Source organism: Eulemur rufifrons, chromosome 7, assembly GCF_041146395.1.
Source record: "Eulemur rufifrons isolate Redbay chromosome 7, OSU_ERuf_1, whole genome shotgun sequence".
Classification (NCBI taxonomy): domain Eukaryota; kingdom Metazoa; phylum Chordata; class Mammalia; order Primates; family Lemuridae; genus Eulemur; species Eulemur rufifrons.
Window position 1 is genome coordinate 81,119,556 of NC_090989.1, and position 26,123 is coordinate 81,145,678.

Genomic DNA, 26,123 nt, shown 5'->3' on the forward strand with positions numbered 1-26,123 from the left:
GGTTCTGATTTGGCTCAATACCCCATCTGCTAAACTACATGAAAAATTTCAGAATTGAATCCTTTCTGGCAACAAGTGGCATAAATCAGTTTAAGTCCCCATCCTGCTTATTCATGCTGCCTAGAAAAGGAGGGGGTGGATTTACAATATATGTATCTAGTTTCTATTTTAGAAATGACAGAAGCATTTCAATTTTTCCAGAGTACTTATTAATCATCCAGCCATTTCTTTTTTGTAGTTAATGTTAGCACATGACGCTGGACTAGTAATACCGAGGTTTTTGGTATTTTGCTTTCTTGGCTGAGCACAGTATTATAATTTCCTGGGAAGTAATGAATAATCACAGTGTTATCCGAATAAATGAAAGACTCAAGCATAATTTCAGTGTCCATATTTCAAAAATTTATTTATCTCAAACTGTGCATAATGGAGTAAAAACTTAAGTTGAAAATGTACCTGTTATAAGGATGATATTAGTTCAAATATATACATGGATTCTCGGCAGACTGATTCAAATAATACAGAGCCGAATCTTTTAAAATACAACTACGGAAAATAAGGGAGGGAAACCTTAAAATATCACAATAAATTTACAGAAATATTACAAACCATAAGAAAATATTTCAAACACAGTAATTTCATGTTGTTTTTTATCTGAACAAAATGGGAAGTTGGGATTGAACAAAAGCTATTATAAATTACCAACGATGTCAACCTGCATGGCCATTTTTGCTTTTAACAGTAAGTTAAAAAATTTAGTACAATCTAAAACTTTTGCCCTTTTAAACAAGACCACAGAGATGGTTTGCCAGTACTTATTCTAATTTTTTCCTTTTGTACAATTTTTAAACAATTAAAATGTCCAAATTTGAATAATTTTCTTCTTTCCACGTTTGCAACTGTCCCAAATTTCAGCTGCACAATCAAAATGCAGCAAGAAACCTCTCCTTGAAAAATATTGGCAAATTCTCAGCTTATAAACAATGGACATTTTGATTGCCATGTTTATCTCGATAAATACTGTACAAAAGTTGCTTGCAAATATTAAAACATTTTTTTCGTCGCTTGGAGACTAGCTCTAAATATTATTGGTAAAGACTTTTGCAAACTTCCTGCAAAGCTCCTACCGTACCACTAGAACTTTTAAAAAGTTTTGCGTAGCTTTCTTTCCTCCAGATCTATACAAGGTCCATTCCCCCTCCCTCCCCAACCCACCCCCGGTTTACTCTGTACAAAAATAGTCCCCCAAAAAGAAGTCCAGGATCTCTCTCATAAAAGTTTTCTTGTCGGCATGGCGGGTTTTGCGTGAGTGTGGATGGGATTGGTGTTCTCTTTTGCAGCTGTCATTTGCTGTGAGTGATGAGCTTTTTTTGTTTTTTGTTGTTTTTGTTTTTTAGCGCACCGGGTTTTTCTCCATGCTGTTTCTTATTCTCCTTTTTTGCACCCCTCCCATTTCCCTCGTTTTTCTTTGAGAATTTCTCCTTTCTCCAGTTCGCTGTCCGGCCCTCACATGTGCGAGAGGGGCAGTGTGCCGTTAATGGCCGTGCCCGGCACCGGGCCGCTCTGGTAGTGCTGAGACATGTGAAGTCTGCTGGGAGCGGCGGGTTCCGGCACCTCGGCGCCGGGGAGGTACATGCTGATCATGTCCCGGAGGTCCCCGGCCTGGCAGGGCGCCCTGGAGTGGGAGGAAGAGGTAACCACAGGGGGGCTGGAGCTGGCCTCGGACTTGACCACCGAACCCATGGAGCCAAGAGCCATGCCAGGGGTGCCCTGCTGGGAGTAGGACATGCTGTAGGTGGGCGAGCCGTTCATGTAGGTCTGCGAGCTGGTCATGGAGTTGTACTGCAGGGCGCTCACGTCGTAGCGGTGCATGGGCTGCATCTGCGCGGCGCCGTGCGCGTTGAGGCCCGGGTGCTGCGGATAGCCCAGCTGGTCCTGCATCATGCTGTAGCTGCCATTGCTCCAGCCGTTCATGTGCGCGTAACTGTCCATGCGCTGATTCACGCCCGCGCCCAGGCCGGCGCCCACCCCGACCCCGCTCGCCATGCTGTTGCCGCCGGGGGCCAGCAGCCCGCCGGGCAGCGTGTACTTATCCTTCTTCATGAGCGTCTTGGTTTTCCGCCGGGGCCGGTATTTATAATCCGGGTGCTCCTTCATGTGCAGCGCTCGCAGCCGCTTGGCCTCGTCGATGAACGGCCGCTTCTCCGTCTCCGACAAAAGTTTCCACTCGGCGCCCAGGCGCTTGCTGATCTCCGAGTTATGCATCTTGGGGTTCTCCTGGGCCATCTTGCGCCGCTGCCCGCGGGACCACACCATGAAAGCGTTCATGGGCCGCTTGACGCGGTCCGGGCTGTTCTTCTGGTTGCCGCCCGCCGCCGCCGCGGTGGAGTTGCCGCCGCCGCCGCCGCCGCCCCCCGAAGTTTGCTGCGGGCCCGGCGGCTTCAGCTCCGTCTCCATCATGTTGTACATGCGGGCGCTGTGCGTGGGCCCGGCCCGCCGGCGGCCGCCGACCCTCGGCCCGGCCGGGACTTTGGGGGGCCCGCGGGCGGGGGGAGGAGGGGAGGCGGGCGGGGGTGTCGGGAGCGCAGGGCTCCGCGCGGAAAATGAGATGAAGAATAATTTGGGGGAAAAAAAGAGAGGCAAACTGGAATCAGGATCAAAAAAAGAGCTTCCCTCCTCCTCTGGCCGATCCTGCCGCCGCCGATGATTGTTATTATTATTTTTTGGAAAGGCTTAAGCCTGGGGCTCAAACTTCTCTCCTTTCTTTCTCTCTCCTCTTCTTTCTCTCAGTCCTAGTCTTAAAGAGGCAGCAAACTACTTTCCCCCTTTTGCAAACACTCTCTTCTCTGCCTTGACAACTCCTGATACTTTTTTGAACAAGTTAATAGACAACCATCCATGTGACGGGGGCTGTCAGGGAATAAATGGGTTTCTAGCGACCAATCAGCGCGCGGCGGCTCCTCCACTCGAGCCCAGCCTCGCTGCTGGGTTTTGCATGAAAAGGGGCGGGGCCTAGCGCGCCGCCGGCCGCGCGGGGGAGGCAGGGGGAGGAGGGGGAGGGCCAGGAGGGGGAGGCGGCTCCCAGAGCCAGCCTGCCAGCCACTGAGAAACCTTTGTATCCCCTCTCGCAGCAACAGGTCACACCACACGCCTTTTCGAAGGAAGTGGGTAAACAGCACTAGGACTACGTGTTTTTTTTTCCCTTTAAACTTAATATGGATTTACTTTTTGGTGCAGGGTACTGAAATGAGGAAGGGGCGCGGGAAGCAGCTAAGGTGTAGGGGGTGGGGCAGGGCATGGTGGGTGGCTCGGGGCGACTGTCCAACTAGTATTTCTGGAAATGGGCAGTGCAGGAGTTGGCGTGTCATTGTCCTCCCGCGCATCCGCAGCGCTTCCCCCCAACTCCAGCCCCTCGTGTGCTTCTCCCTTAGCTCGCTCTTCCCCTTGCCCTCTGCCCTTTACAGGTGCCAGCACTCACTCCTTACACCGGCCCTACAAGAACATAGGAGGCCACGACGTCTGTCCACAAAACCCTTGCTTCCACGTAACTTTCTCTGTTCTTCAAAATAAACCCTGCTCGGACTTTGCGGCCAGGGCTGAGGACGGGCAGGGCCTTGGGAAACTGCCATTTCCTTGTCCAACTCAGCTCTTTGGCCCGGGACCTCACAGCTTGCCCTCTTACCCCCAGCCACATCTCCCACCAGTCTGTCTCCATTCAGTCGGTGCAAAGGGGATGCTGGTACTCTCTTCCCCTCTCCCCATTTTCCTCCCAAGCATCCCCCAAAGAAGGATTTCAGCTGTGCAGGTTCAAATGCAGGCTGGGGAAGGAAAGAGAGAAACAGAAGGACGCTCAAAAGTGCAGGCTATGGGGGAGGGTAATTCAACTTCCTGGCATCCCGTGGCACTGTACAGAGGTGGCTTTGGGGCTGCACTCGCAAACTCCCTCCCACGCAGAGTTCCCAGGACCCAAGCAGAATCAGCCCTGGCATTTCCCCCGCTGACTTCTATCGTGGTGGCCGCAGAGCCCGGCCGAGCAGGTCTGGGGCTGCGCTGCAGAGGGGCTCTGGGCCTAGGAGGCGGGGGCGGTGCTCTCCAGGCACAGGTGCAGGCAGCGCGCGCAGGGAGGAGGCCAGGACTTGGGAAGGGGGAGCCCAGCAAAGGCCGGGCTGGAGGAGGATGGGATGGGGCGGGGGTAGAGGGTCAGGAATCTTGCCCGCCCAGGACCCAAGAGGGTAATTTTAGCCGCTCTCCCATTGTCCCGACGTAAAGATTTCAATAGGTAGGCGCTCAATGCGGAGGGCAATGGCAGCACGTCCGTTACAAATAGGTAGTTTTGTTTCTCTTGTTGTCGCTACACGGAGTCAAACAAAGCCTCGTCTAAGTTTCCTTCCACTCTCTTGTTGGGATCTTTGTGGCTAAAATGCACTTGACTACAAAGGGGGGGGGGGAGGAGAAAGAAAAAAACCCTGATGCCATTTCTTTTTTATAAAGGGCTTAAACCATCAGGGTTACTTATTTTCTTTCTTCTGTAACACTTTCTCCGCCCCCCTCCTCCCCTGATCTACCCTTACTCACACTAAGAAAATGTACTGAATAGTATCTACCAGCCACGTTCCATTTATTATCTTCACAAAACTGTGCACTGTTTTTGTTCCTTACTAACCTTCTTCCCACAACTGCCCTTCTCCTTTCCTCCCTCAACTTCTCCAATCTCTGCCCTCCCAGGCCTGTCTGTTATTGTCAAATTCAAGCTAAATGTGCTCACTGGAAACCCAGAAAAGTTGTGAAAAAAGAATCCTGCAGACTTTTCTTAATAAATTATTATTTCCAGTCAACCATCCTGCCCGCCCCCCACCAAGGTTTTCCTTTTTCTCTTAAGTTATGGTTTGCTTTAGTTCTTGGGCACCCAGAAAGGGTGAGACTGGCCTTCTCAAAACGCATGAATATTCGGTACTATTCAAAATACAGCAATGCTTTATGTTTAATCGAGGTGTAATATTAAGCTAAACACAGACCTGAAGATTAAGAAAGAGAAAAGGTTGACAATCTGGAAAAGAGAAGGCGGCCACCGGCTTTTCAGCGCGGCTGGTTTCAGGGATGTGGCTGGTGCGCCCCCTGCTGGTAGATTCGCTTTCCCAAGACTACTACTTTTATCTTTAAAAGTAGGTGTTTGGAAATAAAGGAAAAAAATGAGGGGGATGGAAGATCAAACTATTTACACATAATCTAAAGAAAAGAAAAGTTAACATATATAAGCTGTGGAACTAAATCATAAGAATCAGATTTAATTTGCTTAACTTAAAAATATACATACAATCTCAAGCGAGAAGTTAAACCATGGAAAAAAATAGGTACAAATTATGAGATTCAACATATGAATGAATTATTATTGTCCAGACGCCATGAAGAGCAGACTAAGCATTCACTTTATGATTGTGTATGCATTGGTCTACTTAATAGCATTATTCCAAGAACTTTAAAAAGCTTATGATAATTAAGTTTGAAGAAACCAAGGGGTTGGTGTGGAAAATGGTAGTGTATATTTATTAAAATAATTATTAATAACGGATGATTATAGACGCAAATCTTTTAAGTCTCGCTGTCTTTCTCTCAAGGCACAATTTTTTTCCTTGGGATGATATATAACAGCTTTTACACATTCTCAGATGCATGTGTTTGTGCCTGAACTCTATAATAATGCATTTAAGAGGTTAAAGGGGCTGGCTAGGTCTTTTATTAATTGGTTTTATCACATAAATAAGCCATGGAAATACATTACAATTGTGTTATCATTGGTTGCATTTATTTACAGCTTTATTTTAATTAAGCCTGCTGTACTTATCGATGCAATAAACTAACTGTGGCTGGCATTTATGCATAATAATGTGCTATGAAAATAAGATTAAAGAAGATGGTGATAGCAGAAACAATTTTCTCATTAGATTTTAAAGAACATATGCATTAAAAAAAATCAGATCACTGCCCACTCGATTTCAATCTGGCACCATCACTGGCCCCTAAATATAATAATAACTATAACAATCTCAGAAGATGACAGAAGCAACACTGTTTTAGGTTTATAATAGATGGCTACAACACTAACAACAATATACCATTGACTACTAGACAATCAAAAAAAAAAAAAAAAGACTTGGAACAGGGTGCTTCATCTTCTCAGAATTTAAAACGTTGCCATTGGCACAGTTTATGAAAATTAAAAGTGCTTAATCTAAAGAGACTGTAACACTTCCCTTCCGTGGGCAGCAAAAAGCTATACACTTTTACAGCAAGATTAGTAATTAGTAAGAAAATTGTATAACTCCTGGGACATTTTGATTTGATTTGTTCTACTATAGGCCCTAGCCAAAAAGACTTAACTGCTAAGTGTGACTAAATTTTATTTAAAAATATTTTGCATTGATTTTTCTCTCCTAAACTCCCCCCATCCCTCCTCAAGCGTTATATCTGAAGCCAACTAACAATTTTGTGGAGATAGGGGACTGTAGACTTATTTTTTCTTCTTAGTGGCAAATAGAGGTTTAACTTGCAGTAATTAGGTGAGAACTAGCCAAGCATCTTACTATTATGATGCTTGTTAAAAAACGCTTCTTTTCTGCATCTGCATTTGAGTGTGTTCCCCTCCTCTCTTAATCTTCTTATGGAAATGAAGGCAAACGGCAGGGAACCTGCAGAGTCTTGGAGAATGTCCTTGTTAACTGGAATTTCTCAGCATTGCTAATTAGCAGAGTTTGACGACCACCAGTATTGGGAAAAAGCTCTGTTTAACCACTCACAAACCATTCCGAGGAAGAGCAGACTAATTTTATTTTGTAATTAAAATCTGAAAAGGGCCCTATTTGACAGTTAGGGCTATGAGAGTTTTATCTCCCCGTGAAATAATTACTGCCTTGATAACTCAATTTTCTGAAAAATGTCAACTGTGGGCTCCAAAAGTTTTAATTTCATTACGTAAGGAAAAAATGCAAGAAAAATAGAAGAAAATGTACAGAAAGGCTTTCTAATTCTGGAACTGGTTAAATATATTAGGAGCCAGATTTGGCCAAATGACAGTTTTTTTCCTCCTTTTTTTGTAATGTTTCCTCCGGATCCTAACCTTCCAACTATCTCCTCTCCAAGTGACCATGGCAGTGATCATACTGCAGTGAAAGAGATCATACCAATGGTCTGGAAAGTAAGAAGCAAATAAAACTAAAAAGAGAAGTACAGCAACCAGAGAGAAGTTCCTAGTTTTGAAAGCCAAAAATAAAAGAAAATTCAAATGTTTAGGACAATGCTAGTGTGCTTTGGTGAGGTGAGATTTTATTTATATGTATCCCTTAATACAAGAAAACTGAGAATTATGGAGTAAAGAGACTGGCATAAGCCAATTTTTAAAATGTTTCCTTTTCTCCTGTAAATCACAAAAGATCTCAGTCACTCCAAACTAGAGCATACCACAAGACCTCCAGAATGATCAAAGCTGGATTCTTCAAGATTTAAGAAACAAACACAGATTAATGAAGGAAAAGATACATTTCTTTTCCTTAAAAAAGTCTCCCATACTTTCCAAAAATAGTCAATAAGAAATATGCTGGATAAAGTTAGGATATGGAAAAGTAAGAGCAAAACATTGAAACCAAATTGTACTGTTGTCAAACTTCATTTCTAAGGACACTTTACAGCAATTCCTAGAGGGGACAGACACCTTAATTTTTACAATGCCATTTTCAAAATGATAGAAATTCTTTCCTCTACATTTTCTCCACTTTTTTCCTATGTCAAACTTGCAGGTATTGGAAATGTGAAGGATTACTGACAGGAACTATAATGAATGTTTCTAGATGATACAAGGAAAAAATACATATCTCTATCCCTTTCTATTTACGAAGATATAGATATGCATATGGATGCATGGTGGATTGGCAATTTCAGATTGCTTAATCATATATTTTTCTTCTTGTCTGTCCCTTTAGCACCTTGCCTTTAATTTCCAGAAGTGGTATTACACTTAACAAATGAACAAGGGGATAACAAATGCTGTTTCAGTCCAGACCCAATTTCACCAAATAATTTCACTCAAGAGCTGTAAGGGCCCTTGAAACCTAAGGAATGCAGAACTGCTTTGCATTCAGATTCCCCCCCCCCTTTTTTTTTTTTAACTCATCTCTTTCATCTAATTCTCACTGATGAAATAAATACATTTTAAAAATAATTCAATAGTTAGAAAATTAAATACATTTCCCCTTTATTTCAAATTATGGCAACAAAAGTAATATATAATTATTTATGTATGTCTTTCAGGCTGTATATATTAATCATCATATTACTTACAGAATCATATATATGTGTACATCCTTCATATAGTCCAGCTCAAATATTTTCTGGAAAAAGAAATTCACACTTCACAATTTCACTTACATTTCTGAATTATCAAGCAATTTTAACATAAGTTAAGATTCTGTCCTTGCACTGCAGCTATTGTTCAGGAGAAAATACAGTGTGCCCATTAAATGATCTAACTATTTAAAATAGAAATTCTCTTTTAAAAGGACAAACTAAAAACTTAAAGAGCTGCCACCAGTGGTTTTCAATTGCATTGAACCTATGATTTTGATTTTAAAAATTAGAAGAAGAAAATAAAAAAAGGCAAACAAATCACCAGAAACTCCAGGCTGCCCCCCCCCCACAAAATCCTGGACCTTTTTACACCTCTAAATCATTGCTTGAGTGTCTAAATACATATCTCTCTGATTGACCACACTATCTTGTGCAATTAATCATACCAAAAGAAAAGGATTTCCTTAGAATCCTAGTTTTCCACTGGCTAGGATTATTACCATCATTTTAGAAAAAAAGACAATTGTTTTACACTTTCCCACTGTTATTATTTAATTGACCACAACTTTTGTAGTAAAAATAAACCTATGCCTTCCTTAAGTTTTCTCTAGCTCATGTTAAATGACTCCAGTGCAGGCTGGGCTACACTTTCACTGCAGTGAAACCAAACAGGGAGAACCCCTTTCACTGGGAATTTAGTCTTCTTTCTTCTGGAGGTCTCATGGAACATGCTACTCCTCTGTTACCCACAAGCCCCTTTCTAGAAGTACAAATGGACTTAGTACAAACGACAAAAGTGACAAAACCTCAGAGGGCTGATGTGTTTGGCACCCCAAAAAGCAAGTTGGGGAAAGAAATTAGATCTGCTTAGATAAAATTAGATAAGAAATTAGACGTGAGTGACAGACAGGAATACTATCAGAGGAAAAGGAAGAAAGTCTTCCACCTGTGGCATGAAAAGAAGTTGAAGTAAAGCATTGAAAAAAAAAAAATAATTCTACAACCACCATCAGCCCTAAATGAAACTGTTACTTTTTTCAAGGATTTGCAGCTGCGGCTTGCCCTGGAAAGTGCTCTAAATCAAAGTACACACCCATCTTGGGCGGGCTGGCATCCTCAAGTCCTCCCATTGACATCAGGAACCCTCTCCTAAAAGCTCTTCTGGCCTCAAAAGAAATGCCCGAGAAGTCGGCCTTCCCAGGGGCCCACTTCTGCCTGCCCCTTAGCGCCCCCCTCCCAGTCCCGGCTCAGATGGAGTCGGGCTTCCAAACCCATCCCAATGGAATTCTCAGATCCCTGGCCTGATAATCTTTAAAGGCTCCTTCGGAGCTGGGGCTCTGACTTTTATCTTCCCTGCTACCCTTCTTCCCTTTTTGTTGGCTCTCCTCACTCCTCTTCCCTCTCTCCCCACCCCCCCTTCTTGATTTGAAGATCATTGACACGATAGGCTGTAATGAGTCCTTCAGAAACTGTTATGATCTACAGTGACAATCTCTGAGCCTAATTCACAGATTATTGACAAGCACCGTGGGCTCAATGGTGTCAAGTTGTACTTGTGGTTTCAACACCCTCCAGCAACCCACGTAGCTGCTGGGCCCTGGATGGGGACCACGGTCTGAGATGAGTATCAGTCTACACCTCAACTCCTTCAAGCCCTGCTGGACTTTCTCCCTGGCGCCTTTGACTGTCTCAGGGTGGGATCAACAGAACTAAAGGATCTCCAGAGTTTAAAAACAAAGTGAAAGGGCAAACTTAATAAATGAGAGCTATCCTTGAATCTTGGTCTTCATAATGAGTCATTTTTCCCTACACCCAAATAGCTACCAAGCTCCAAACTACATATACTGGTTTTCAGAGTGCGGGTTCTTTCCTGGGTTCACTATGAAAGGTGTGAGGGATGAAAGGAAGAAAGGGCTGAGGAGCTGGCACGGATTCAGTGGGCCTAAGCTAGGTTGGCCCATCCGCCTGGATCGTCCTCAGAATCGGGCAAGATTGACTACTTCCAAAGCAGGGCGCCCAGCCAAGCCGCGCGGGCTCGGGCCTGGAGGCTGGGACAAGAGACCAAAAATGCCCGCCCCGCCCCTAAAGGACGCTTTGCCGCCGCGGAAAAACGCGGCCGATTGCCAGCCGCTGCGGCTTTGCCTGCTGCTATGGAATCAGTCACTCACTGCCCTCCTCCCCAGCCCCCAAAGATGGAAGGGCTGCCTTCCTGCTGGCCGCCTTGGGGCGTGGGATTCGGGCAGGGGCCGGAGCCGCCTGGGACCACAAAAGTAACGCTGTGCTGGGAGAGCTGGGTGGCATTCCCAGGCCTGGGCCACCCACTTGTTTAGCTCTCTTTCCTCAACTAGGGGTTGTGCTTGCTCCTTGGGGCTGGAAAGTTGAGGGCTCGCTCTTGGCACGCACACCCGCCCGCATCCAGGTGCGGCCCCTCTCTCCTGCCTTCCCACAAAAGCCTCCCGACAGGCTGGGACCCCTGGGTGCGGAATAGGGTGGAAATCTCCAGGACTCTATTGTACATTTTACATCACGTAAGAAGAGTAGGCATATACCCCCTTTCGTGGGTCGCCTCCTAGGTTTTGCTGGCTTTGGCCTCCTTACTCCGCGGGCTGCGGGAGCACTGATCAGTGTTCAGACCTCAGCTGTCAGCGCACCGTTTCTTACCTTACCCGGTTGGCGCCGATTCGCAAAGCTAGCCCCGACTCAAAATTCCTGTAATGAGGACAAACCTTTTGGAAGAGCAAAGGGTGGGGGTACTGTGGCTGTGATCCCGCTTGCCCCCCATTTCGATAAAATTCCAGGTAGAGATTTATCAAAAACCCTAATCCTTTTTCTGCCATTAGATCTGAACCTACCTACTAAAAAACCTAAGCCGAGATCCAATTCTGGAACCATATGGATAAGGCATCTCTCCTCGTAAGGAACAGACAGAAATTCCCCTTAAAATGCAGTCTTGAATAGGGTAACATAAAACTTGCATAGCCATGGTATTAAATATTTTTAAAAAACCATTCTTTTATGAAAAATTAAGCTGGTTTCCTTCAATAGGCAAACTTAAAGGAAAAAAAGCAAACCCTAAACTTATTAAGGTTAAAAGTTAAAATTGTAAGTACATCGTGAAAATGGAAATCATAAAACATCTTGTTCATTTAGCACACAAATTGTTTCTATTTGATTTTAAACAACTAAACAAATCCACATTTTCCCATTCATAGCATGTGTCATTTTTACAGTTTATCTTTCTGAAATAATTCAAAGGCTATTTTTGCCCTCACTTGCTGGCCAAAAAAAAAAAAAAAAAAAAAAAAAAGGTCAAAGCTCTTTCTTATGTAGACAGGTAGTTTTTGGAAGTGTAAAAATACTGCTCTTTCCTTAGGATAATCTGGTGGATTCCTAGTCAATGAAATGCTGAATTTCAAAGAAAGCACTCCTTACCATTGGTACACCTTCCCTGAAATCCTACGGCTAAGATGAAAGAAGAAAGATACCAGGCACCTGTTTCTTAGACAATATCTGGAATTTAACTGCTAGCCAGAAAAGGAAAAGTTTGATCAAGATTGGTTTGGGGGATGGGAAACACTCAAAGAAGAGACTGGCCTTTTAATTACATTCTAGAAATAAATAAATAAATAAAAAGAAGCAAGTTATTTCGTTTACTCAGAGATTCAGTTACAATACTTGCAGGACCTCTGAGGGCATTCAAGACGCTTCACAATGTCAAAACAGCAAGCAGCAGCATCTTTCGTTTAATTTTTTGAAATGTGGACAAACAGAATAAGTAGCCTTTGCTTGATTCTTCAAGGCTACAGAAAAAAAATATTCTTTGTTTTTCATCATGTTTCTTTACCTGTTTTACCATCGCAGAACCTTTAATAGGAGTTCCAAAACCAAACCCGGGTAGGGGATGGCTGGGATGTGAGGAGGAGGAGTAGGTTAGCCTTTATTTTTTATTGAATTAAAATCGTATTATCGCCTCTTCAGTTTTTTATTGAGTTAAAATTATATTATCTGTCAAGGATATAAAAACTTGTTTCCGCACCCCCTTTCCTTTTTGGAGAGTAATAAAGAGTTTTTTCTAACCCCAGAGCAAGGTTCTAGCGATTTCCGGGACTGGCGCTGCGCAGCTCCTACTGTGTCCAACAGGGGGCGCTGGGCACGAACCTGCGCGGCGGCTCAGCGCCGCTTCACATCTGAGTCGGGTTCCAGCCCCGGAAGGCGAGAGCCGCTCGCGGGGTCGAGTACAGAGCTTTAGTCTTCGTGGATAAAAAGAGATTAAAGGCTAAATTCTTTTTTGGGTATGTGTGTGTGTGTGTGTGCGTGTGTGTGTATGGGGAGGGGGTTATCAATTTTAACCAACTACGAAAATGTAGAGCTTTTTATCCTTTGATGTTCTCATAAAGAAACTCCTATCGGTTGAGAAATTACACGGTTTCTGTGCCAACACTGCAGCTATATAGTGTGGGGGAAATTATTTAATTAAAAATATATTTTCCATCTGTTCACATGATCTTTTTAGAAGTACTTAAAACGCTGACATTGATTCCTTGGCCTGTTAACCCTGCCCCAAGTTTCAAATACTTTTAACTATATTGAAGGCCCTTCTATTGATTTGAAATGGGGGAAAGAGACCCAAATATTTAAATTCTCCCTAAATAGTTACCCCTCTGCATCCTCCTCCCTTCTTTAAACAGGGGCTTTTATGTGACCGACACATTTCACTCTGCCAATTCTACAAAGCCAGGTATAAATGACAAGCGGCTCTAAATAACAATAATAATAATAAACCTGATTTTGGACTACATAACATCCAAGTACAGTATAAGAAGAAATCTAAATAAAATTGTAATCCACCCCCCCCAACTAAAAAAAAAAATCCCTTCACCTGTATTTAAATAGCGTGCCTTTAATTACAGCAGTTGGGGATGCATGAGGCTGAAATGAAATTAGCAGTCATTACCAGTCCTTTAACTCTGTGGTGCTTTTGATCAGCACTAAATTAGCTTTCCAGTCCTAACAAAGACTCTACAGCAAGCAGTGGGCTGTAAATAAGACAGCGCGACCTGCCCTCAACACCTTTTCTCTTGTCAATCATAGCTCTATCATTCAGCCCAAGATTAACCTTTATCTACCAAATTTTTGAAAAAAAAGGAAAAAAAAAAAAAGAAGAAGGAAAGAAAGAAGAAAAAGAAAAAAGAAATAGGAGGCGGGAAGGAAAGCCCCCTGACCACCCCATGTCGCAATAACAGAGGTTCCTAAGAGCCCCCTTTACATTGTATTATAATGAGCCCGTGTCAGAATCTGCAATTTTCAAATCATCCCTTCCCACTCCACCCCCTTACACCTCTCGAGTATATTAGAAGAGTCAGAATGCTGTTCAGGTAGGAAACGAATCCCTTTCCTCCGAATTACTAATTGGGCGTGGACCACCCTTCCTAAGTCAATTTGCCATTAGCCTCTCCTCCTTTATTAGTCTAACAAGATTTCGGGAGAGGAGGGCATGTTTTAGGAGAAAACAGTGATGATTTTAAGGCATATACATAAGTTTCTGGGCTGAAAACAATCAATTTACTCCACTACTAGTCTCCAGTTTCTAGAGGAAGAAAACCCCAAGAGCAATAACAAAAACCCAGCTGCTTTTCCCAGGGCTGAATTACGAAAGTAAAACATTGGTTCAAGTTGCCATTAGAGGGCGCCAGAGAGCAAGCCCCATCACCCCTCGCACAACTTCCCGCAGAAACCCTCCCACCTTCCAGCTTCGCCATGCTCTGTAATTCCTTCTCTCAGGTAATATTTCCTGCTTACCCTGCCCCCTTGCATTTCTGTCTCCCTCTATGTCAGTCTCTCATAAAGAACGAGGTATCGCCATGTCCTTTTGCTTCCTGTTTGTAACCTTCCTCCACCCCAAGTATCACCAAAATAGAAAGACGCCAATTGAAGTGGTAGCACCCCCTTTATAATATGTACCTTTTAAATCAAATCACTCTTTCCATTCTAAGTAGCATTGGTCTGGAAAAGGTTTCCTGTAGGAGTGAATGCTAGAGTTTAGCATTTTTAATATGGAAGCCTGAATTTTTCCTTCCTGGGTTTCTCTCTGGGTGCTCACGGATCTATTTCTAGATTTTCATAGAAAAAGAAATACACACACCCTTGCAAGGCAACTGATTACGTTCAGTACTAAAACTGTTCAGAATAGAATAAAATAATGTCATTTCATTCTGCATTTGTTAAAGAAATCTAAATTAGCATTTAATTCCAAAAGTTAACACTTTCAGACTTAAATCTGCCTGTGTTAAATGATTGCCACACAGGGTGTATTTCCAGATCTCTTAAAGGTCAAAAAAAAAAACAACAAAAAAACCCAAAACCCAGAATGAGAGGGGAAGAAAGTGAGGTGGGGGGAGGAGTGAGCTAGCAGTGAATGTCAAAGTTGGGTTGCAAGCTACTTACATGTCCATGCCAGATCAGGGTGTTGTCTTGTAGCAGTTTGATTGGCAGGTAAAAAAGCGAAAGAACGTGAGGGCTCCCTGAGCCTCTTGTCAGCCCAAGCTTGATCACTTCTCACCGGACAGAACGAGTTGAAGGAGCTTGCAGTTCCCCTCTCGTCCTCCATCCAAGGCACCGTGAATCCATTTCGGCTTTTCTTCCCCCCAGTCTTTCCATCAGCCTCCTGCCTTCACCCGCATCGCCTTACACCAGCCTCCAAGACCTAGCCTAGCTTTGCCACTGCAATCCCCTGCAACAAGAAAAATCGTTTATGGCTTAAAACCCCAAATGGCTGATTTTTTAAAAGAGAGAGAGAGAGAGGGAGAGGGGAGAGAGAGAAGAGAGAGAGGGTGAGGGGGAGAGAGAGGGGGAGCGAGAAGAATGCACCCAGAGAACAACAAAAAAGTCAGTTATCCTAACACTGCTCTATCCCCCCACCGTACAGAAGAAGAATAAAAAAAAAAGCTTTATGTTTTTTCAGTGGGTATTCAAAGATAATTTGATGCCATTGTTTCTGCTACAGATGGTTCTTTTAAATACAATAACACGGCTCTTTGTGCAGGCTACCCACAATAAAAATCGAAAGCGTTCCCCTGAATAACCATTTTGTTCTCTCTTGTATGGGGCCAACAAAAGATGCCGTGAGGTAATGGGTTCTGTTTATTGAAGCCATAGAATAGGGGTTTGATAAAGATTTTTTTTTAAAGCAGAAGACCTTGCAAGGTCGGGCTGATCTCTTCATATTTTTTATTAAAATATTTGTCCAATAGATTATTCCTTGGTGCAGCTGCAGGTTTACTCCTCAATTCTTAATCAGCCCAAACATCTGTCTCTTTGAGGAGGCTTTAAAAAATCTACAATCGCATCAATGGTGCAGTAACCTTATCAAATTCCGAGTTTTTAGGCTCAGTACAGTCAAAGGCAATGAAGTTTCAATTCTATTTGGTCCTGACGGGGTGAGGCAGAGGGTTGGGGAAGAGGAGATAAGCAACCCCAGAAAGAGTGACTGAAGAAAACGAAGCTTTCCTCTCCCTCACTCTCTGGTTGGCCATGCACAACTGTATGAGGCACACAGACAGATCACTGAGGGCTTCTTTCATCCCGAGGTGTGTCTCCTCCTCTCTGCAAGCTCCCACCAGTCCTCGCATGCTAGACAGGGTCTAGGTATGTTTTCTTACCATGCTCACCCTCTCCTCTGCTAAGGTCTCCAGTCCTGGAAAACCTAGGATGCCAGCCCAGTGGGAGGAGTGAAACAAGCTAAAGGTTAGTCTCTAGCACCCCAAAGGCCCTACTCTTCCATTCATCCTTGGCTAGCTTTGACCATGCTGGGGGACTGGTGTCCACAGCCTTCCTGTTACAGTGCCCTATACCCTCAGGCTGGCTCTTACAGCCACCAGGCTTCCTCCCTCTCAGTTCCACAGGGAGCTTCCACTTCCTCTCACAGGGGAAGCCCTGCCACCTACACCCAGCTGAGGTCTGTATCAACTTTGAGAGAGCCTTGAACACTTGACAATGGGGGCGCTGCAGGGGAAGTCGTTAGTTACTGACTAGGTTTGTCTACCTTTCTATAGGAATTAATGCCAGGGCTCTCCAGGCCTCCAACAGCCCAGAGTGACAGTAATCCACTTTCATGACTTCTGCTGTGTGTTGTCACTTGTGGTAAAACAATAGTCTGGAAGAATGGCTTTAATTTTAAAAACAAATTTTTATTGGGTTCTCTATCTCTGACTCTCTCCCAGTTTATTTCTCCTTTTCTTCTCACAAACCTTTTAAAAGAAAAGAAAAGAAAAGTAAATACTCAGATGTATCCTGTGACACAACTGATCTCAACTTCTATTTTCCTTTTTTGGAAACAGTTATGTTATTGGTTTACAACTGGTCTGGAGTCATCTAATAAGGGATTTAGGGGCACTGTTGCTGAAACACCAATTAAAGCCTTTCCTAGAAACTTGAAAAACAAACATCAAAATGAGAAATTAAACAATTTTTCACATGGTTGTTTCTCAAAAGTTCATTTTGTATCTCATGATAAACAGCCTAATATCAGTTTGAAAAGAATGAAAGTCAGGGCAATACTTAAGAAGTTGTGCACATCCTAACACTCTCTGGATCAAGAAAAATGTGCCTGCATCAGTGTGAGTGTGTTGGGGTAAGAGAGAAATGAAGAGTGTAAATCAAGAGTGACCTTTAAGAGAACAGGCTAAGGAGTGTGTAGTTGTTACTTATGGTATTGTAGGGAAGGGGGACATTATACAAAATTAAAAGTCCATAGTAGAAACATTTCTCCCAGCTAAAGGTTGAATGGGAGGAGGGTGAATGTAAAATGTTTATTTTTATTAAAAAGTAATCAACCAGAATAACTGAATGATCTCTTTCTGCTTCCCTTGTCATATATACATTTTTGGATACCAAAACTTAGGAAAGACGCCCCAAACTGATAAAAACCTATTTTCTTTTGTATAACAAACTGAAAAAGAAGCTGAACTGCTCTCTTCTTTCCACTGAGGGGTTTTGGGTGAATCTAAGACTGTAAGCTAGGAGGACATCAGTGAGTAGCCTAAGGTGACTAAAGGACACATCTTATTACTTCAGTCTATGCAATCCTAGCCATAAGGAAGTTTAAAATCTGTCAGTTGGCTTCAACTCTCCTATGAAGGATCAGGAAGAGTCTTTTAGGCCAGTCAGCAAAAGTTGTCTCAAAAGCTGTAATGCAATGGCATCCTAATTGACATAGGGGAAGACTCTGGCATAGGAGAAGATGTCAGCATTTAACTAAAAAATGTGGAATGTGAAATGCAAGGTGAAGGGCCAAAGTGATAAACTGCCTTGGTAGATGAGAGAATCAGGAACCAGTGGTCTATAACTGGAAAACTGCTTAAAAAACAAACAAACCAATCTTTCTGTATGCAGGGGGTAGAAACCGATCTGACCGGTCCGTGATTGTCTGGTTGGAACAACACTGCTCACTAAAAGTATGCTTAGGTTATAGAAATGGCTTTCTCACGGGAGTTGGAAAATCTGTGTGAGCCAATTTATGGGCGTTTATAGGGGGCTCTGAATTGGAAACTTCACTGTTCAAAATCACTTTGGAGCCAAAGTTGAACCCCCCAATTTTACAAGCGCAAGCCTTGCTGGGGAGACCCAGGGGGTGGGGTTTCCCCCTCGCCCTCAGATTGGGATGCTGGTGAGTAAATGACATTCAGCACGAACGACCCAGATTGGGGAAGAAGGGAAGGAAAGGAAGGAAGGGAAAGGAGGAAAGAAGGAAGCGAGGAAGAGACGAAGGAATAAAGATGGAAAAGAGGGAGGGAGTGAGGAAAGAAAACTAAAGAGGGGATTAAACAAAAAGGGAATTAAGCGGACTAATGGTAGAGGGGATTGCAAAAGGAGGACCCCGGACTTGGTTTTCTTTTTTTCTTTTTTTCCCCTCACCCCCTCCGGGACTTGGTTTTAAATCGGCGAGTGCAGCTTATAAGGAAACACGATACGCACAATCAGGGTTTGGATGTTCCAGTGAACCAATGACCATGCAAATTGCGAGTTTCACACAGATGGCATGTCATGTTTTAGCCATCGGTCACCGTGAAGGCTGTAGCTTCTCCTTCCTTAAGCAATCAATCATTCACTAACTGGCCACCTTCTACCGTCCCCACGTGGAGATACATCGGACTCCGGCGGCGCGGGCCCCCAGCCCTCGGCCTTCGGGTGCCGGCTCGCGGAGCCGCAGACGCCTTGCGGGCGCGGGCGCGCACGTTTCTCACCCTCCACCCGCCGCCCGACTGCCGGGACGCGCGGCTCCGATACGAGCAGCCGCGCCAAGTCCGGGGAGACGATTGCTTCCCACGTTTTGCGCAAGGGTTGGAAATGCGACTGCTTTTAAATACACCACGGGATTTTGAACATGTAAACTGGCCTAACACGAGTCAATTATTCACTTAGACAAAAGCAAAACGACACGACACCCCGCTTGACGCGCTCTTCTAAATAAGCAAGGGCCGCGGTGAGGTCGACGCCCCCGCTGGACACAATCTAGGGGAGGACATGGTTTCAATTCAAACTCTCTAGATTCGAAAACCTAAGCAGAGAATGTGCGTGCGTGCGTGCGTGCCTGTGAACAGACTTGGAAACCACTTTTCAAGGCTTCTAGAATTAACTTCTAGTCAGAGCCTCAGCCCTTTAGCCTCCTCCATCCATCCTTTCCTTGGTCTGTGGAAACCCGAGGGGCAACTGGGGCTCAGGCGGAACGTCTTTGGCGATCAGGCCTGGCCTTGTAGGTTTTCCCGGCCCTGCGCCATGGGTCAGCCTTATCCAATTTCGCTCGCGTTGGAAAGTGGAGGCTAGGGCCGGCCAGGCTGGGTCCCCCCCCGCACCCCCAGCCCCCGGTCCCCGAGGCGCTGCGCCCCCATCCGGCCGCGCCCGCCACTCCACTTTCCCGCGCTCCTGGCCCCCGCGTCCCGGCGCGGCGCGGGCACGGCCCTGGCTCCGAGGGAGGCTGAGGCCCCTCCACCGTGGTACGCGCGGTACCGGCCGAGCGTGTCGATGTTTGGGTACCCCGGCCGCCTTCCAGGACACCTTTCCCAGGCCCATGGGCTGCTCCGAGGCACGGGAGGGCGAGCAAGATCTCCCTGAATCTAGCCTCAAATGTCGCAGTGAATTTGGCACCGTTTATTCCTCCCAGCTCACAGTGTGGCCAGTTTGGTTGTTTTCCCGTATCCCGTGTTTGGAACCGCGGGCCCAGGAGATCCTTTCTGAAGGGCTAGGTAGTGGTTGCTTCGGGGGAGGGGAGGTTCCGGGATGGAAAGTCGGGAACCCAGGTCCGGCCAGCAAGGGACCGGGACAACCTCTCAGAGGAGGGCGGCTCTCAGGTCAGCGAGTCACGGACGTGGAAAGCGGAGGTGGCGAAGGTGAGAGTGCAGATTGGAAGGCAGGATGCCTGCTAAGTGGCCATATACCTAGCATGGTCTTCCTTCTCACCCATGCTCATACCTCTGGAACTCTGCGGTTCCTTTAGTTTCTTTTATGCTAAGATTGACAACAGGGACCAGAGAACGATGTATGCTTTATAACTAAGTGGAAATTTAGAGGTACAAGCAAGGCCCATGGGGAACATTCATCCATGGCCTCCATTAAAATTTTTTTCTATATGTAAAATGAAGTTATACATACAATCACACATTTTAAAGTGTTAAAAGTACTCATTTAAAAATGTTAAACATTTGAAATAGGCCACAACTTTTGTGACTTTTTTTTTTCAATTTCTTAATTTATCAGTATATTTAGCATTTCAATAATGGAAATATCTCTGGTCTCTCAACCTCTGCGTAGCAAGATAGTGAAGAGAAGGGAAGAGACCATGGGACATTTGTCCTGTGTCCCTCTGGCATATCCTTACCAGTATCATGCTCTGGAAATTGCTTCTTACATAAATCTAAGATAAATTAACTTGTTTTTTGGGTAAAACATTAATATCATCTGTTGGACTTCAAGAATCATCGAAACTAAGGACATTTTCCAAATGTACAGCTTATGCAATATTGTAATTATTAGTACATAGTTGGATCTGCTAGGCATCTATTCTCTGAACCAAAATTCACATAATGCAATCCATGAACTCAATTGCAGACCCAGGACAAAATCTGTATACAAATGTTTGAACAGGCATCCTAAAGTGTGATGATTACTTTTTATTTCTCTATTTCATAGGCCCAAAGATAGGCAGTTGGCTAAGGAGGCTTACTGACAGATTCTTAAAGAGTAGGTATTGTGGTGAATTTGGGGAAAAAAGGAGCAGGCTGTTTGGGTTTTGCCTGTGGAAAGGAGTTAATGCTCCAAGGAAACTGACTCTAGGAAGAATTTCTATTTACACCTCCCCCTCCAGGCCTTATTCTTAACATTCTCCCCTCTCTCGAAGAAAGGGCAACGTTCTCTTTGCTTCAGAGTGAAAGAGGAAAGGAACTAATATTTAATGAGTATATATTATGTACCAGATGCTTTCTCTTATTTACTTTTCATGATAATACTGTAAAGTTGGAGTTATTGCACTTTAATAAAGTAAAGGAAAATCCATCTGGGTTAAATATGTGTGTTTTCACATCTAGAAAATAGTAGATATGGGTTTCAAATCTAGCTCTATAATTTTAAAACCCAGTTTGGTCTTTAGAATCTGGTAGGCTGAGTCCAAATGGGCGTAAGTAGGCATTGCTGGTTGCTGACTGCCGTGGGTACAGGAGGAAATTGGTTGTGAACCGTGTGTGGGCTGTCTTTTCCTTCTTTCCTTTCTCTGGAAGGCAGCCTCTTAATTCTGGCTTTCCTTAGGATCCTTTGACTGTGAAGAGATTGACTTGAGGCAGGGATATAAAAGTCAATGTCTTTTCCCATACCAAAGTTGGGCCTAGGATTTAAACTTAATTTTCAGAAGATAAGTCTCAATTGGCATTAGGCCTAAGGCTTCCCATAGGCTGGCCTGAACCAGGTAATGACTTCATGAGGATAGACTCCTGTAGGTCAAACTAAGTATCACTCTTAAAACCCGAGCCTCAGAAACCAAAAGGATGGGAGGGAAATATAGTAATAACAGAACACATGACTGCTAATTAACCTTATTAACAACTGCAAACCAGTGAACATTTATATTTTTATTTTCTCAGAAAGGCAATTAAATTTTTTTTGCCTTCTATTAACTACCTTTCCCCCCTAGATAATCACCTATATCAAAACTGCCCTTTAAAAGGTCAGTGGAAATTATTTTAAGACATTCAAATATAAAAAAAGTATTGTTATTTTAATAGGCACTGTGGATAGTTTAATTTGTATCTTGTATTAAATTAAACATATGGTGAACAGGGTATAATAGATTTTCTATAATTTAGCTGCCAATGTGGCAACAGCAGCCAGTTACTCTCACCAGCAGACTTGTCAGTGGTTTGTTTACTAGCTTATTTGAATTAAAATAAAGCTTCGCTTCTGCTGACTGCACATCATTATCTATGAGACCATAATCCTGCTAGCAAATCCTATATCTTCCAGAACTGGCTCTTTTGTTTGGGATTACTGAGAGCTTAGCCTATAACAAAGAGGAATAAGGCATCCCTCTCATCCTCATAATTAAGTGTGGGGACTAATTTAGAAACAAACCCAGAAAGATGTACTATTTGGAGTTATATTTCTATACAGAATGGAGGAGAAACAGGATAGGCCAAACACCTGATTGTTAACAGAATGTTTAAACTATTAAGCAAGTGTACTACAAGAATCCAGCTTGTTAAAATTAAGAGCAGCAGCAAATAAGGCATTGGTGGCCTTTGCACGGGGCAGTAATTCTGTATGAAGGATCTGAAGGTATGTTTGAGAAGAGGAAGTATTAGGGTGTCAAGCTGGAGAAGATGTGCTGTATACTTTCTGAATGCCATTTATTTTCTTCTTCCATTATTTTAACAGTCTGCACAATTAATAGTTATTATGAGCAGAGCTGTCAAAATGCTGAATAAAAATAACAAAACACTTTTTTATTCATTGGAAAAAATACAACTTTTGGAAATTTTCATTAGAAATTGTTAACATTTTACTTCCAAAGTGCATAAGATTTAACAGAAAGCGAAGAATGAATGATTTCCTGGCCCTTTCTATGGCTCAAAACAAACCTCTATGTATTCTGATGGTCCAATTCTATCTTATATTTGAGGAAAGAATTTTACCAATAGGGTGTATATAAAAACAGCTTTCACAATCCACAATCCATATATAAACTGATGTCTGTTTGTTAAAGAAGAGAGAAAACACAAGGGTTGATTTATCAATGTCTTCAACATTAATTGCCACAGATGGGAATTCTGAGGACCTCTGTGAAACCAAACCAGACTCTGGTGAATTATAAAGCAGGTCCTTAGACTTTAAAAACATTTAGGCAAAGTGACAGTTCAGAACATCTGTTAGCCTTCTGTCTGAGTATAAACTAGATGTCATGGAGTGCACAGCTGTAGGCATTTTAGGCTTTTTTGCCAACATCTGTCACAGCAGTACAATAATATAGGTAATTATCAACACCTTATATAAACTGTTTGCTATTTTAATTTTTAGAAAGAGTAAAATTAGTGTTACAGTCCTTGGCAGAAATAATTGAGATGAATATTATCATTTTTATCTAAAACATGAATAAATGATCTGATCATTCTTTGAAAAGCACACATTTTAAATATTTTCTGCAGCCAATATGGATATTATATCATTTTTAAAAGCAAAAATTGTAAGTAATCTTGTTTTTGAAAAATAAAGACAAACCGCAGCCAAAGTAAAATAAGGGAAAAGGAAGAAAAAAGCCAACAATTTGCTATTCAGAGCAACCAAAGGTGATATGATTTGTGATAAAAAGATAGCATTTGTTAATACTCCACAATTGTGGCATTAATTGATTTCATATTCATAAAAATTAAAAATTCATTTTATAATGTCACTATAGCACAATCTATAGTGGTGAATTATAGAAAACATTGCCTTTCTCCTCTCTTAGTCCTAGAATTTTGCAGAGAAAGAGCAAATAAAACTATAATTCATAATCTGCCACCTTAATTTGAAAAGGGTTAGCACTTCATATAAATCCAAAGACCTTTCATTCTGTTAGTGCCACCTGGATTTGGATCATCTACAGTGCTCATCCTAAGATGGACATTATTGTCTCATCTCTGATTCTCTTGACCCATACCATCGCTGTTTTTCAGTCTAAAGAACTCAAAGCAGCAAGACTATATTCCAAAGCACCTGTTCTGGGGAAAATGCCAGTCAATAATGTCTTATTGAAAGACCAGGTCCAGCTAGAGAAAATAAAGGAATTGAGCTTCAGTTGGATTTCATCATCTAAACATGCAATGTAATCTTAACCAATTCATTACACACTCCTTTTGTTTCCACTACAAAAGGGATGTTACCTTTGTCAGAGGTTGTAATTCCAGTATGTTCAAGCAAAGACAAGGGAGAAATTGAAAAAGTGCTATCAATTCTACCCACAGCCAGGAAGAAACATAGGGTCAGAAGGTCATTATCACTGCCCCATGTACAGTTCAGACTAGACCACAGATAACTAAGTTTCCATGTTGCAGTAGAAAGGTATAATAAAGGAGAGCCACAGAAAATACTGAATGAGCATAGGAGTAAGAAATCATATTCTGGAACACATTTGATTTAAAACATATGAAGTTGAATCAAATGGCTATCTTTGGGCAACAATTATGGATGCTCAAAATTATGCTTTCTTAGAACAATCTTGTGGAGGAGAGAAATTTTATTAATGGGAGGTCACTATGGTAAAAACGATGAATCACAATTTTTAGTGCTCATGATCTAAAGGTCTAGGAAGGGTTAAATGAGAAAGAGAAGGAGGAAGTGAATATGGATATAAAAGGCAGAGAGCATGGCCCAAAAGGAAGGATGAAGAATGAAGAAGGTGACTAAAGAAAAAGAAAAATGTGATAGATACTGACAGACAATAAGGCTGTCTGAGAGGGCAGGGAGGGGCAAAAGAGGATATTGATTACCAAATGGAGTATTAGGAATCAAATTAAAATTTGAGGCCTGTGAGTGTTAGTGCTTCCTCTAGAGAGTGATAAGTTGTAAGAAATGAGTCTTAGAAACATTTTAAAATAATCGATTAGAGGTATGGTTTTGAAGTCTATTAAAGTGGGTTCATTTGATACTTCTCAGTGTCATATTTCTTTACCAGTGAGAAAAACTCAATGTATTTTGAGGTCTGGAAAAGGTGAAAACAGAGAAAGTAAATCATTTCCCAAACAACTTGGAAAATACCTTCTTTAATGATGCATTCAACTCCTTATGGGCATTACTTTTCCCATCTGGTTTTAAATGTTTAGAATAAAACAATGGAACAAGGATATTTGCAACATCAGATATTAGAATGAACTTCAAAAATGATTGGAATAAAACAAGCTTCACTCTAGTGGGGGCTTATAAGGAAATACATACTAGTTCAGAGTTTACATCATGAATATGAGGGCACATTGTCTATAAATATCCCTCCTTGATTATTTGGCACTCCTTGATTGATAAGGGTAGTGCTTTGTGGTAGTCCCCTTATATTTTGAAAATTATTTGCTAGAAGTCAGAGCGAGCTCTGACTAACCTTCTGAAATACACACAGTTTGCAGTCAGCATGCTCTCATCTTTTTTCCTCCTTTGTGCTATCGCCTCTCTCTGCTTGTGCCTGCTGCCCTCATTTTCCTTCATTAAGTGTCTTAATCCAGGCTGACCTTTCCTAGGTAGTATCCTAGGTTTGCCTCATCCTTCTGCCTTTTAAAATCTGAAACAAATGGCTAATCAATGGGTTCACCAGAATATACTGATGACTGATAATAACAATGTATTCTTTCTTCAAAGTTACCAGCTTTATGACATAAGCTCTTCAAAGGATGGGGCTGAGATCCTGGTCATTTTTGTATCCTCTGTATCACCCACTTAATCATAAGTCCTCATTAACTTGTAAGTGAATATTTCTTGAGTTTTATGTTTTTCTCCCTAACTCTAGTTAAAGATCATTACATGAAAGTATTATTTTAAAATTCTGTTTACTTATATTTTAGGTTCTGCTAGCTAGAGATACAGTAGTCAAGTAGAATTGGAGTCTTTAAAAGTGATATTAGTTTTTTCCCTACTGATGGTTATTAGAAACATATTAAAGGGAGATTTTAAAATATCTGTAATACTACCACCCTAATACCATAAATAACATAAATTTTCTATACTTTTCCTGATCTTTGGCCTACAAGTACTTAATAATTATATTTATAGGATACATATATTTTTGTATTTTTATGTTTATTTAATTTTACTGTGTTTTGAAATTGAAATTATCAGTAAGGGACAGAGAATTACTCTAAATATTAAAATTTGAAGTGGTTGAACTTATTTTAGGTCCCCACCAAAAGTCTGGAAAAGATATTTTTGGATTGGGGAAACCTTTTCAGAACTCTCTAAGTCAAACTAATTTAAGGCCAGTGTGTCTGAAAGTAGCTAATCTTTTATGATCTAAGTCATAGGATCTTCAATTTTAAAAGGGGAAGTTGGAAGCATAGAATTTTAGGGACTTAAGGTAGTCCTGAGAGAAAGAGAAGATCTACAATGGTATTGAATAGTAGGTATTAGTTCTCATTTTGACTGAAGGCATTTGTCTGTCCTTCCTGGAGTCTTTCTAGAAAAATATCCCAGATCTCTGAGTTTTTCTATCCTTATTACAAATATGTACCTCATAATAGAGTTTGGTCAAAACTGTTTGGATATGTAGGCCATATTCACCAGTGTAA

General features: G+C 42.4%; 1 protein-coding gene and 1 long non-coding RNA gene across 2 annotated transcripts in view; both read right to left on the minus strand.

The window, feature by feature from the left end:
- Nucleotides 1-26,123, minus strand: part of LOC138386459 (uncharacterized) — a 121,067-nt gene that overhangs the window by 25,580 nt on the left and 69,364 nt on the right. The window contains exon 3 of the long non-coding RNA XR_011233883.1: nt 14,782-15,067. This is a non-coding gene — a long non-coding RNA (uncharacterized lncRNA). The remainder of the gene's footprint in view (nt 1-14,781; nt 15,068-26,123) is intronic.
- Nucleotides 380-2,897, minus strand: SOX2 (SRY-box transcription factor 2). The gene has a single exon (XM_069472879.1). It carries the CDS (start codon nt 2,467-2,469, stop codon nt 1,507-1,509), a length of 963 nt encoding a protein of 320 aa, XP_069328980.1. The 5' UTR covers nt 2,470-2,897; the 3' UTR covers nt 380-1,506.